Source organism: Pelodiscus sinensis, chromosome 11 (genome assembly GCF_052426305.1).
Source record: "Pelodiscus sinensis isolate ZL-2025 chromosome 11, ASM5242630v1, whole genome shotgun sequence".
NCBI classification, from domain to species: domain Eukaryota; kingdom Metazoa; phylum Chordata; order Testudines; family Trionychidae; genus Pelodiscus; species Pelodiscus sinensis.
This window is the reverse complement of record NC_143062.1, coordinates 3,347,555-3,361,551: the sequence shown is the minus strand read 5'-3', so window position 1 is coordinate 3,361,551 and position 13,997 is coordinate 3,347,555. Positions and strand designations below refer to the sequence as shown.

The 13,997-nt window shown below is 40.1% G+C and overlaps 1 protein-coding gene across 6 annotated transcripts in view; it reads right to left on the bottom strand.

Moving 5' to 3' along the window:
- IQSEC1 (IQ motif and Sec7 domain ArfGEF 1) overlaps positions 1-13,997 on the bottom strand; it is a 616,154-nt gene that overhangs the window by 230,546 nt on the left and 371,611 nt on the right. For 5 of the 6 annotated variants that reach the window (XM_075939730.2, XM_075939719.2, XM_075939722.2 and 2 more), the window contains one exon: positions 9,842-9,886. The exons of the other annotated variant lie outside the window; for it this stretch is intronic. In XM_075939730.2, the coding sequence (XP_075795845.2) occupies positions 9,842-9,886 (45 nt within the window). The remainder of the gene's footprint in view (positions 1-9,841; positions 9,887-13,997) is intronic. 6 annotated transcript variants of the gene reach the window in all.

Genomic DNA, 13,997 nt, shown 5'->3' with positions numbered 1-13,997 from the left:
CTCAGTTTCACTGGTGCTACTTCACTGACTTCAGCTGAGTTAAATCACTGCAAGGATTGGGGATTGTTAAGATTGGGGCATATGGCCTTAAGTTGCTAACAGAAACTAGAAGAAATAGCTCTGCGTTTTGGACAGAAACTATTAAAATTTACTATTAGCTTTTTCCAAAAACAGTACCATTTAATCTCTTGCTTGGAAAGCTCACAAAACGCAGTTAACTCACTCGTCAACATAAATAAAAAATATTCACCAGGAGCAAAGAAAAATGGACTGTTGAAACTATTGCGCCAGTAGGATACCATCAAAACATTTGCTCCTGAAATGACACAGCTTTCAGAAAACACTTTTTTCCCCCAGCTCACGCTGTATTGCAATTTCTTTCTCTGCCAGTGATAACCTTTTCAGAAGAAATTACTGTGTTTCTCCCCTTAATTACATATTTTTAAATCTTGAACTTTCAGTGAGTAAAAGCTACTTGTCTATGAATTTTCTGACAGCGACTAAAACGGATTATCCTGTACTGCATGCACAGAAAATGCTAATTAGGACTTTTGTAAAGGAAAACCACTATGTTCTCCACATGCTCTTCATTTTTTTCCCCTGGAAAACAAATAACGAAAAACATTAAGCTTCATCTCACGCTCAGCCTAGATATAAAACTCATTCTTTTGAAAGAGGGGTTTTACTGCCACCTTCTTTGTCTTAGAATGCATAGGCCCAGTCATGTACCAGTTTTTGTATGTGGTGCAGCTTCAGTATTGTAACCCCAAGGAAGCACTGTGTAGCAGCTCCATATTCAACATTTATGATTTCAGTGTGCAGAGGCAGGTCTGACACCAGCATGCTTCTAAACTGATTATTCTAAACTGGCCATTAAAAGAATTGATAAAGTTGAAAACATACAGTACAAAATCCTTTAAAGATGGCTGTCTTGACAGTCCATGAAGTAGTGAGGCTGCTCTCAGACATACTGTTCGTGAGAGAGACTGCACTCCAAAATACATACAGCATAAACTTATAGCTAGCTGCACTTGCTACCTGATGATAGGACAGCCTTGAAAATGATCCTGAAACAATCATGGAACCACACTTTATATAAAGAAAATATGTTACAATACTGACGCATATTTAGCCATCTGAGTGTCTTAAACCTTAATGATATTTTATTGGCCTGGCAGAAGTAATTACTCACCCAGGCAAGTGGGCAAATTCAATTTGTAAGCCTGCAATAGAAGATTAATTTGCTTAAACCCTGTACAATTCCAAGAAGCAATATCTACCCTGAACAGCTTTAAAAATGCCATTAGCCCTGGTTTAATGTAGTGGAGCCAAAGTGTGGCTGGGCTGGGGAATAAGAATGGGCCATTGTACCATTCACTTTGCTTCACAGACTGTGTGCGTCAGCCTTGAAAGAGACTGTGGCTGGGGAAATGTGAACAGCATTCTATGTGGAAGGCTGGGTGGATGCATTTTGACTGCTGGATGTGCAAGGTCCTATGTTTTTACAAAGGGCCTGTTTCGACTTATTATAGGCCTAAAGCCACCACAGCTCCAGACTCAGAGAGCCCACAGAATTTATATGTATTGTGTAAAGGAAATGAGAGGCTCAGTGTTAGAATTCATGTAGTCTCCTCAGACAAGCTGTAGGAAGAATTTCCCAGGCTCCTTGAACAAAATGCGTATGGAGGATGTTTTTGTGTTTAAGGCACGGGAGAAGGATTATAGAGGTCAGGTTACTATTGTTGGTTCTGTGCTACCAGACTTCTGGTGTGACTGGCGGATAAGTCACTGAAATCAGTCAGAGCCTTACTTCCCTAGTGGCATAATGGAATATAGAACATAAATAATACTTCCCTATCACATGGGATGTCTAGAGGATAAAGCCATTGATGTACAGGCAGTCCCCGGGTTACACGGATCCGACTTACATCGGATCCCTACTTACAAACGGGGTGAGGCAACCCCACACTAGCTGCTTCCCCCCAGCAGACCAGGGAGACGTGAAGCTACTGCCCCTCCCAGCAGACCAGGGAGACGCGGAGCAGCTTTTCTCAGCAGACACCTCAGCTTGAGAATAAAGGAGTGAGGGAAGTGAGGTGTGGGAGAATAAAACTGAGCTCTGGAGAAATGTTTGGCTAGAGTTTCCCCTACAATATGTACCAGTTCCGACTTGCATACAAATTCAACTTAAGAACAAACCTACAGTCCCTAACTTGTATGTAACCCGGGGACTGCCTGTAGTTATGTGTGCCGTAGAATAAACATATAGATGAACGAAGAAACCTCAAGTTCTCCTTTCTGTTCAGAATTTCAAGAGTAAAATTGCCTTTTGAAATGGTATAATACCCCAAAATAGACTTTTTGACTTTCAAACAATTCTGACATAGGAGTACGTGATGCCACAGACATGTAATGTAATTTGACATTATCCTTCATCTTCAATTATTGGGACTCGGAGGCACCAAAACAGCCTGAGCTGAAATAGTAGGAAATTCATTGAGATTATCTTCACTCCTTCTCCATAATCCCTATTCTTCAATCACCTACAAACCACTGCAGATTGCTTCTGATAAAAGGAAACCCTGAGGTCAAAGACAAACTCAAGATTTGAATGTTTAATTTCTGAGTAAGTCAGGAATTCAGAATTTCAACTGATCAACAGGGTCAGAGTCTAATGCTAAGACCCAATTCTGAGGAAGCCATATCACATCCGATACTTGTGAAAAATGGCAAGGCCCAACTTCAAAATATCTGCATGCATAGGTCAGTAATTCTGATGCAATATGTAGCAAGGAACAACTTATGCAAAATATAATACTACCTGCGAGACAGCTTAACAACTTGCATGAAGACTACTTCATGTAGAACATGAGCAGAATGATAATAGTAGTAGTGATATTTTAATTATTATAGACCCAAATCTAATCTCAGGTACTGTTGTGTAAATCTAGGCGACTACTAATGTAGTCGAAGGAGTTAATCCAATGTAGTTACAGGGCGCCCTTTGACATGGAATTTGTATAAGACTAAATTTAATCAAATGAATAGTCTGGACCTCTGATATTCCTGTGTAACTGAGATCAGCACCTGCCCCCTGTTATGTATCAGATACGTACAAACTACAAATGGTATTAGATGTTCTCTAAAGCACACTATGCCTGGCACACAGAGCTAGTCACATCTTAGATGGCACATCTGTTTTGCAGTGGGACCAAAGAGATCAGAAAGGCATAGCACATGGACATGCAGATAGCACAGCTTCCCTGGAATTATAGTATCTGTCTGTTGGGAAATTCAGCATGTTAAAAGAAATAATGTACTTTCTTTTATGGTCTACCAATGGTCGATTTTTTGGGGGCAAACTGATGAGATGATATCTATATCATGTTCAGTAACACAGATCTCTCTTCTGCTTCTTCCCATTTTTGTGGCAGTAGAATATAAAGAATCAGCCTCGTGGTTTATTTTATTGGCATTTCCAAACCAGGCCTAGGGACCTTATTAATATACACTTGCAAAAATTATTTCTCCAATATCAATTAGCCCGTATATAAAATAACTATCTTAGAGGAACTCCTAGACGAGCTGTAGAACTAACACATCTTTTCCCGATTGCTTTGTTCAGTTGGAACTCTGGAACTGCACAAAATGTATTTACCAGTAGTTCAAAAGCAGCAATTTAAAAAAAATTGTCATCTAGAAAAAATTATGTACACTTGGCTTAGCTTTGAAAAAAGCATACAAGAAAACAATGCATTATCCCCATTTGTTTTCCATCCATTATACCATGCACTGAAGGGGTACATTTTTTGGAAAGATGCCTTATGTGCTGCCAGATTATGCTATGAAGGCAGAGGAGAGAGAGGTTTGCAAATTCTTAGTGAACTGGTCTTTGGCTCAGTTTGAAAGGTTTTATATAACTTTCCATCTGCATAGATATCCTTTGCAAAGCATACCTGGAACCACTGACACTTTTGGGACAAAATGACAAATATTCTTATGAAAATGTATCTATAATAGGCCAGTGAGTGAGTTTACACAGAGTATGGGTAAAGACAGATGGGCAGAAAAGGGAAAAGTCCTAGGATCTCCAATAGTAACTACTTCCTTTTTAAAGTGCCCAACAATAAAGATACTATAATAGTACCAGCTGTAATAAAACTATTGACTGCAGAGAGAAGGACATACATCAGGGAATTCACACCAAATAACATCTACCAAATAAGTGGAAGATAGCTAATGCAATGCCCATTTTTACAAAGGGCTATAGAGGTGATTCTGGTAATAATAGACCCTTAAGTCTAACATCAGTACCGGGCAAATTGGCTGAAACTATAGTAAAGAACAAAATTGTCAGACACACAGATTAACATAATTTGTTGGGGGGAAAGTTAACATGATTTTTGTACAGAGACATCATGCCTGAATCATCTTGAATTCTTTGAGGGGGTAAACAAGTATGGGCACAAGGGGGATCCAGTGGATATAGTGTACTGAGGTTTCCAGAAAGCCTTTGACAAGGCCCCCACCAAAGGCTCTTAAGTGAAGTAAAAGCTGTCATGGGATGAAAGGGAACATCCTTCCATGGACTGATAACTTGTTAAAAGACAGGAAACAAAGTGTAGGAATAAATGGTCAGTTCTCTGAATAGAGAGAGGTAACTATTGGTGTCCTGCAAGGGTCCGTACTGGGACCAATTATATTGAACATATTCATAAATAATCTGGAGAATGAGGTAAACAGGGAGGTGGCAAAATTTGCAGATGAAACTAAACTGCTCAAGATAGAAGCGGTGAAGAGTCCTGTGGCACCTAATAGACTAACTGAAGTATTGGAGCATAAGCTTTCGTGGGCAAAGGCCCACTTTGTCAGATGCATGTAGTGGAAATTTCCAGAGGCAGGTATAAACATGCAGGCCAGAATCAGGCTGGAGATGACAATATTTATACCTGCCTCTGGAAATTTCCACTTCATGCATCTGACGAAGTGGGTATTTGCCCACGAAAGCTTATGCTCCAACACTTCAGTTAGTCTATAACTCCTAGATGCCACTCCTAGGTGCCACAGGACTCCTCGCCACTTTTGCAGATTCAGACTAACATGGCTACCCCTCTGATACTTGCTCAAGATAGGTAGTCCAACCAGACTGTGAAGAGATTCAAAAGATTCTTACAAAATTCAGTGACTAGGCCACAAAATAGCAAATGAATTTTAATTTGATAAATGCAAAGGAATGCATATTGGAAAACATAATCCCACCTATATGTACAAAATTATGGGACTACATTAACTATTACCACTCCAAAGAGAGATCTTGGAGTCATTGTGGATAGTTCTCAGAAAACATCCACTCAGTGTGCAGCAGTAGTCAAAAAAGCAAACAGAATGTTACGAATCATTAAAAAGGGATAACGAATAAGACAGAGAATATTGTATTGCCTCTGTATAAATCCATGGTACACCCACATCTTAAAAACTACATGTAGATGTGGTCAACTCATCTCAAAAAAGATATCTTGACATTGGAAAATGTTCAGAAAAGGGCAACAAATATGATTAAGTGTTTGGAACTGCTGCCGTGTAAGGAGAGATTAAAAGACTGAGACTTTTCATCTTAGAAAAGAAGAGACTAAGGGTGGGTATGATAGAGGTCTACAAAATCATGATTGGTGTGGAGAAAGTGAACAAAGAAATGTTTATTTACTTGGTTCCATAACACAAACTAGGGGTCACCAAATAAAATTAATATGTAGCAGGTTTAAAACAAAGAAAAGGAAGTATTTCTTCACACAACACACAGTCAACCTGTGGAACTCCTTGCTAGAGGATGTTGTGAAGATCAGGACTTTAACAGGGTTCAAAAAATAACTAGATAAATTCATGGGGGATAGGTCCATCAATGGTTATTAGCCAGATGGACAGGAGTGATGTCCCTAGCCTGTTTGTCAGAATGAGAAAATGAGTGACAGGGAAGGGATCATGATTACCTGTTCTGTTCACTCCCTCTGGGGCATCTGGCATTGGCCACTGTTGGAAGACAGGATACTGGACTAGATGGACCTTTAGTCTGACCCATTGTGACAGTTCTTATGTTCTCTATTGGCAGGTTCAGCTAAATAACACTGGGAATTGAAGGTATAAGTCACAAAAGACAATGTAATAAGAATAGTATGTTAGCATTGTATATTATTTGGTTCATGTATTATGGATTTACCATTTTTCATGCTTGCATGAGATAAAGATAATGGACATACTGAATAGTAATCACCAGGTCTAATTTTTAAAAAGAATTTGGGGAAACACTTTTATTAAACCAATTATACAAAGACATAAATGTATCTGTCTCCCCTGTGCATTTCCAAGTGAACCCAAAACTGTATTATCTAGAGGACAGACATTTTATTAAGAGCGTTATTTTTATTAAGAGGAATGGGTTTGACAGACCCTCCCACTCCATGCTTTATGAAATGGATTTATGAACACAAATATGCATAACTCAAAGATGCTTGGGACTAATTGCCTCATGTAACAGTCTTCATGTCATAATCTGCTGGATCTGTTTATCTTATTTTGGTGTATGTATTATTCTTGTGTGTAAAATTAGACATCGAGGGTACGTCTAGACTACAGGGTTTTGTCGACAGAAGTTTTGTCGACAGATAGAGTCGACAAAGCTTCTGTCGACAAAGAGCGTCTAGACTAAATTCAGTTCTGTCCACAAAGCAAGCCGCTTTGTCGACAAAACCCTGTAGTCTAGACACAACCCTACAGGCAATAACACCTTCTGTCAACAGAACTCTGGTTTACCAGCGTCGACAAAACTGCTGAGTTCTGTCAACGTTATGTCGACAGAACTCAGCGGTAGTGTAGACGCAGGTATAGTCCACTTTTGTCGACAAAACTCTGTAGTCTAGACACACCCGTAGGCTACATCTACATTGGCTGCGAGTATTTGCGCAAGAACACTGACATTCTACTGTATGAAATCAGTGCTTATTGCGCAAATACTCTGATGCTCCCGATCAGGGATAAGTCCTCTTGCACAAGTGTTCTTGCGCAAGAGGCCAGTGTAGACAGGTAACATCAATTTCTTGTGCAAGAAAGCCCGATGGCTAAAATGTCCATCGGAGCTTTTTTGCGCAAGACAGCGTCTACACTGGCACAGATGCTTTTGCGCAAAAGCAAATCTTTTGCGCAAAGGCACATGCCAATATAGACGCTCTCTTACTCAAATACTCTAAAGCAAAAACTCTTGCATTTAGAGTATTTGCGCTAAATCTTGCCAGTCTAGATGTAGCCGTAGAGTATAGAATGCTTTATGGTTTTAAATGTGCAAAGGAAAGTCAGCAAGGGTGTTTCCAATGCTGAGATGCTTTAGTGTCTGGGCAATCATATATAAATAACCGTTTGTCCTTAAGTCTTAGCAGTGCTTAGTCTTAGAAAGTCACATGACCTCCCTAACTGGTAGGGACTGGCCAGGTAAGTTCCCATGCAAAAGTGTGAATCTTTTAAACAATGGGAAACTAGCAGGTCTTTGTCTTTGTCTGGCTGGTATGGCACACCCAAGGGAATGAACTGAAGATCCCTGGGGGAAAGGAATGTCCGTGGTTGGAAGGTTTAGCTGGAAAACAAACAGTTTTAGGGAGAGCTTGTAATAAGTTTGTACTGAGGTTTCAGTGGTAGAATTAGCTAGGCATTTTCTGTTATTTTAAGTTTGTAATCTACTTTGCACTGCCTGTTCTCACTTATTACCACTTAAATCCTAAAATCAATTTTTATTTACTATCAAGGCCAGTGCAAATAATTGTTACATGGGTGAGCAACCAGTGTATACATTCCCCCTTTCATTATTAAAAGGGGGCTACCTAAATAATTCATTTGGGGTTCTGATCCCATTTGGGGATTGGTATCCCAGAAAACTGGGCCCTAAACTGCATTTTCCTTGGACCTGAAGACGTTCAGTGTCTGCATTGCTCCTTGGGGGGGCAGTGATCTCAGCTCTGGTCCTTTGCTGGGGGAGACCAGGGAGCTGGCCCAGCAGGACAGAGCAGTGAGAAGCCCCAGAGAAGGAGAAGGTGAGTGGCAGAGGCCTTGACAGCACCACAGGAAGCCCCCACAACAGGTCTTCTGTGATTGCACCCCATAATAATGGGGAATTCTTTTCTCAGCTGTTAAGATTTTTTCCTCCCTTTCTTCCTCCATTTACAACTCCCTAAATCCTCCTCATTGTCATCTGCCCTGGGGAAGTAACCCCAGAAGACACAAAGTATTACATTGAACCTGCTTCTCGCACAAAGATTTATTTTATCCGGAACAATGTCTGTTGCTGGTAACCTCCTCCCAGTGAATGCCCCATCACACGCCAGCCACATGATGCCTGTGCTAAAATGAAGTTGCAGAGCAGTAGGGAAAAGGCAAAACCAGAAACTGTAGCCGAGTGATAAGATGGACTGGGAAACTGTGTCCAAGCCAGTTCAGGATTATTTGAACAGCACTGCAGTTAGGATCAGCCAGTGCTGTTGTGCCACTGAAGAGGAAAGTGATTGGGATGTTTTAGAGGGACTTTACTGTATTTTTTGGAACCTTTACTCATTCACTTTACTTACAGTAATTCACGTGCTTTGAAAACAAGAGGTGATTAAATAGCCCTGGGGCCCGTTAGTTATTTCAAACGGAAAGGGCAGCTTTCAATGACTTTCTGGTTCAAATAAGGTTAGTCACCGCACCAGCTGCAAAACACATGTCTTCTCAACACAGACCCATCTGAAAGGCAGGCTTTCTTGAAAACAACAATCACCAGCTTTTTCTTTTAAGAGAAAGTGATTCTGCTACAGATTAACCCAAGGAAATGTGCAGCTTTGATGCGTTCTTTAATGTTCAATGTATGACAAGGGAGCACAGTGCCCCTTTAATATCTAATGTTAATGGAGCCAACATTTTTCCAGATTAAATGCAATGATCAAAGTAAAATGGAAGGTACTAAAAAGATTCACATGAAAGCACCTACTGATGTTTACACACGTGCTCTTTGTGGAATAGTGAACAATGGGAAAGCCACAGGAATCCAGATGCAACCATCAGCAACACTCATTAAACAGTGGTACATAACCAGCATAAAAGGCCAATCCCCTCCCTTCAGCATAGGTTGGGGTTTTACAGGAATAAATGGTTTTTTTCCACATGTGTGCACACAGCCATGTGCGCGCGCGCGCGCACACACACACACACACACACACACACACACACACACACACACACACACACACACACACACACACACAGTGTCTACATTGGCATCCCTTTCCGGAAAAGGGATGCTAATGAGACACATCGCAATTGCAAATCCGCGGGGGATTTAAATATTCCTACATTCAAGTAGGAATAAGAAATCCTCCGGAAAAGGGCTTATTTTCCGGAGAATCGCATCTAGACTGGCGCTTTTCTCCGGCTTATCCTCAAGCCGGAAAAAAGCGGCAGCCATGTAAATGCAAATACCGCGGGGGATATTTAAATCCCCCGTGGATTTGCAATTGCGATGTGTCTCATTAGCATCCCTTTTCCGGAAAGGGATGCTAATGTAGACACAGCCACAGTGTGAGAATGTAAGGTGTTTAATGTTAGAAGCTTTCAAGTAACTCATGTTTGCAGGGAGTGGAAAACTGTCCTTTATTTTGTCTGATACTATATGTGAGGTTTGGTAAACAATCAAATCATTAGTTAATGCCTTTCCCATCTTTGCATTATAAATTAAAATTATATGCTATGTGCTTGATGTTGTTTAATAGAATAGACGTTGAAATGGCTATTTGTGTTCTCTAATGTATATATTATTATACAGTACCTTAGTGGATCAGTGGAGATACTGCTTCTTGTTTCCAACGAAGTCCTGAGATAGTAGCAAAAGAATAAAGTTACAAAATATTAAAACTATGATTTGACAAAGTATTAAAACATAAACATCATCAAAAGTTTAAAAGTGTTAGGTTTTTCTTGCTAGTATTATTACTAATTTTTAATTCATATTTTTATAATATCAATAATCATGTGCTTTTAAAAATTATCCATGTATTTAGGACAAATAAATTGATTGATTCTCATGTTTACAGTGGCATATACTGAAGAAGTGTTTTAAACATGGTTAGAGACACAAGGTAAGTGAGATAATATCTTTTACTGGAACGGTTCTGTGTGAGTTCAAAAGCTTGTGTCTCTCACTGACAGAAGTTTGTCCAATGAAAGATATTACCTCACTTGCCTTGTCTTTCTAATATCTTGGGACCAACAAGATTACAGCAACACTGCATTAAACATGGTTCTGCATTTGTGTTTTACTAGGCATATTTATGATCAGGTCTCAATGTTTTAAAATCATTGAAATATATGGCCAAAACTCGCTTGCAATTCATACAAACCTATATTAACACAAACTTAACTCTTCTGACTAAAACTGGATGAAAAAATACCCTATTGTGGCCTTTTTTCTTTTGGTCAAAATCTCTTATGGAAATGCATCAATATTTAGGCTAAAAACTGACATGGAAACCAACACAAAATATTAGGATTCTGAAAACCAAAGCGGTTTCAAAAACTGATTTTATAAAATTCTATTAAAAAAAAACCAGAAATAAAATATTTTAACCAAAACATTTCCCCAGCTTTTCTCAAGTAAATATATCAATAAATAGATGAATATGTGGAATATATTATCAAAATATAATTGTGAATATATTTAATTGCAATGAAAAGCCAATTTTCCCTGAAAGTACTTTTTGATGAAAACATTCTAACTAGCTCTATTCCCATTGGCATTATAGGTGAAGAAGGAGGAAGCTTCGGTATACAGTTATTGTTACAGCTCCAATTATTGTTTTATATACTAAAGCTGTCAATATATTTTGCTTCACTAAGCATTTCAGAACACTGCCCTGTGTTATTCAGCCTAGCATCTAGGCATCTTTGAAATCAGTCTAAGAATACTGGAAGAGAAGACATCGATATGTATAGATGTATATGCTGGAATGGGGCAAAACCTTTGTCAACTTTAAAAAATATACAAATAAACCACAGACAATCATACTGTATGCTCCCTTTCGATTTCTCGACTTCTTCCCATCATAAAATAATCTGAATTAACCTGTCAAATCATATACTTGGATGTGCTACTTGTTCCTGACCTTAATTTCCTTCCTTCAACCTGAGAAATTAATGCTGACATTAAGTCTCCCCCATTATCATTCATTGTCACAGTTCTATGGCTACTCCATGTGGAAACCCCATTGACTTCAAAGAGAATTCTGTGCCGAAAGGAGCTACAGAATGGAGCACGATGTCGTTAATTGATCTTTTTACTAGAAGAGCAGAATTGAACCTGTGTGGTTTACAGATGCACTGATAGGGGAGTAGTTCCTTTCATCCCCAAAATACCCAACCATGCACAAGAGAACAGATGTCTGCATACAATAAGGAGACAGGCTAAATTCTTCTATGAGAGCCTCATTAAACTTAACTCTTATACTCTGCTTTGCCTGGACAGATGAGAGGGGAGAATTTTTTTCCCAGAAGGCATTGCTGATTATGTATTTGCTGGCTTCTCTCATGTTTGGTCACGCTTTTACCATCAATTATAGTTGGAATGGTCATTCTTTAAAACACTTGTCAATTGTTTTAGATAACTAAATTGTTTTACCTCAGTCTTTGCAATATTATCTAAGTCTTCCCTACACGATAGATACAGGGAAGTTTAGGGTTATTCTCCTTCAAGTAAGAAGGTAACCATAGCTAATTATGTTAAATTAGTATGTTTCCAAGAGGTGCTGGAACTAACGGTGTGGGAGGTGTTGTAGCGCTACCTGGCTTGAAGTGGTTTCCATTATATAAGGGTATACAGTTGGGTTCAACGGTTCTCAGCACCCCCACTTTAAAACTGTTCCATCACCCCTGGTGACACCAGTATATATAAACTATTTACCTGGGCTATAGACATCATGACACACATATACAGGCAGTCCCCGGGTTACGTACAAGATAGGGACTGTAGGTTTGTTCTTAAGTTGAATTTGTATGTAAGTCGGAACTGGTACATATTGTAAGGGACACTCTAGCCAAACATTTCTCCAGAGCTCAATTTTATTCTCCCACACCTCACTTCCCTCAGTCCTGCAGACCAGGGAGATGCGGAGCAGCTTTTCTCGCTGCGGAGGACGCGAGCGGCAGGACCGTGGCGGGTCTCGGCGGTCTGCTGGGGGGGGGGAGCGCACAGCTAGTGAGGGGTTGCCTCACCCCGTTTGTAAGTAGGGATCCGATGTAAGTTGGATCCATGTAACCCAGGGACTGCCTGCAATCCATTCTAATGCACAGTTTGATGCGGAGAGGCAGAGGGGAGGGGGCAGAAGCAGAAAGGACATCAATTTTTTACAGATATATTTATCCCAAATACCATAGTAGCTGATCCTTCATAAGCAAACATAAATTTGAAAATGTTTTTTTTTATTCTTAACCTGCTTATATGCAAGTAATTGACACAGCTAAATTGCTCCAAATTAACTTTTGATAGCCAAGCAATGAGCATGTGGTCTAAGGAGACTTAGGAAAGAAAAATGAAAATCAGTTACCTAGATGGTAGTGCTGTAACTTGGCTGCGCCTTCTCAATTTCAGTGCTGAGATTAATATGTTTACAAAAGTAACTTGGGCTTTATTAGGGAGCGATAGCAGGAAGGGTATAAGCACGATGTCTGCAAAATGCAGCTCTTCAAGAGAAAAGAAAACCATGTTGTCCAAATAGCTTTTAACTGTGTAATACACATGGCTTTAAAATGCCTTTTAAGTGCTTCTTCCGCCCCATAATTTGTTTGCTTTCGGCACAGTTCAAGATTTATGAATAGTAATGAATTTTGAGAGGGTGGTTTACATATGTCTGCCTTGTGGCTCTTTGTTAGTGTGACAATTGAAAGGGGTGAACTTAATTTACTAGTAATTTAGTTTATTGCTTAACACAGTCTTCACATGGAAGTGTCAGCCTGCTCGGTGACCATGACTTTATGTTACTTTCAGCTGACTATTTTAAAATCTGTATTAATGGGTTTGGGCCCTTGTTACTATAAATAAATATTGAACAGACTCTCAGCGCCTTTGTGCAGGGACAATATGTTGTGCATAGTGAAGAGATGGTAATGAGACACTAAGCCACACTGATTAGCCTCCGGCCCCAATAGAACCTTGCTCGTGTAGAATGACATTGAGAGCGTTGTGAGCTAAGGGACTTGCCACCCAGTCACAAGTTGTGGGAGTACAGATTAATTACAAATAGCGAATTTTCTTTCTAAATTGAGACACAGAGAAAGACAGACTCCCCAAATAATTAGAAATATAGACTCAAGAGAAAGGTTTTAATGTGGGATAAATTGTTTCCATTCCCCTACTCCACTTCTCTATGTAAGATTTCTATGGCATAGTGTTTTCAAAGAGTCAAGAACTGTTTCTGGGACTGGGAAGCAATCCGGCTGAAAGGATTGGTTTGTAAGGGTAAAATGTCCTAAAAATTCCCCACTGCTGCTAACACCTGTTCACTTGGGGTGTGTCTAGACTACATGCCTCCGTCGACGGAGGCATGTAGATTAGACAGATCGGCAGAGGGAAATGAAGCCGCGATTAAAATAATCGCGGCTTCATTTAAATTTAAATGGCTGCCCCGCTCTGCCAATCAGCTGTTTGTCGGCAGATCGGGGCAGTCTGGACGCGCCGCGCCGATAAAGAAGCCTTTCTTGATCGGAACAGGTAAACCTGGTTTCACGAGGCATACCTGTGCTGATCAAGAAAGGCTTCTTTGTCGGCTCGCGCGCTAGTCTGGACATTCCCCCTGTCGACATCAAAGTCCTTTGTCGGCAGCCCCGTTATTCCTCGTGGAATGAGGTTTACTGGGGCTGCCGACAAAGGGCTTTGATGTCAACAGGGGGAACGTCCAGACTAGCACGCGAGCCGACAAACAGCTGATCAGCTG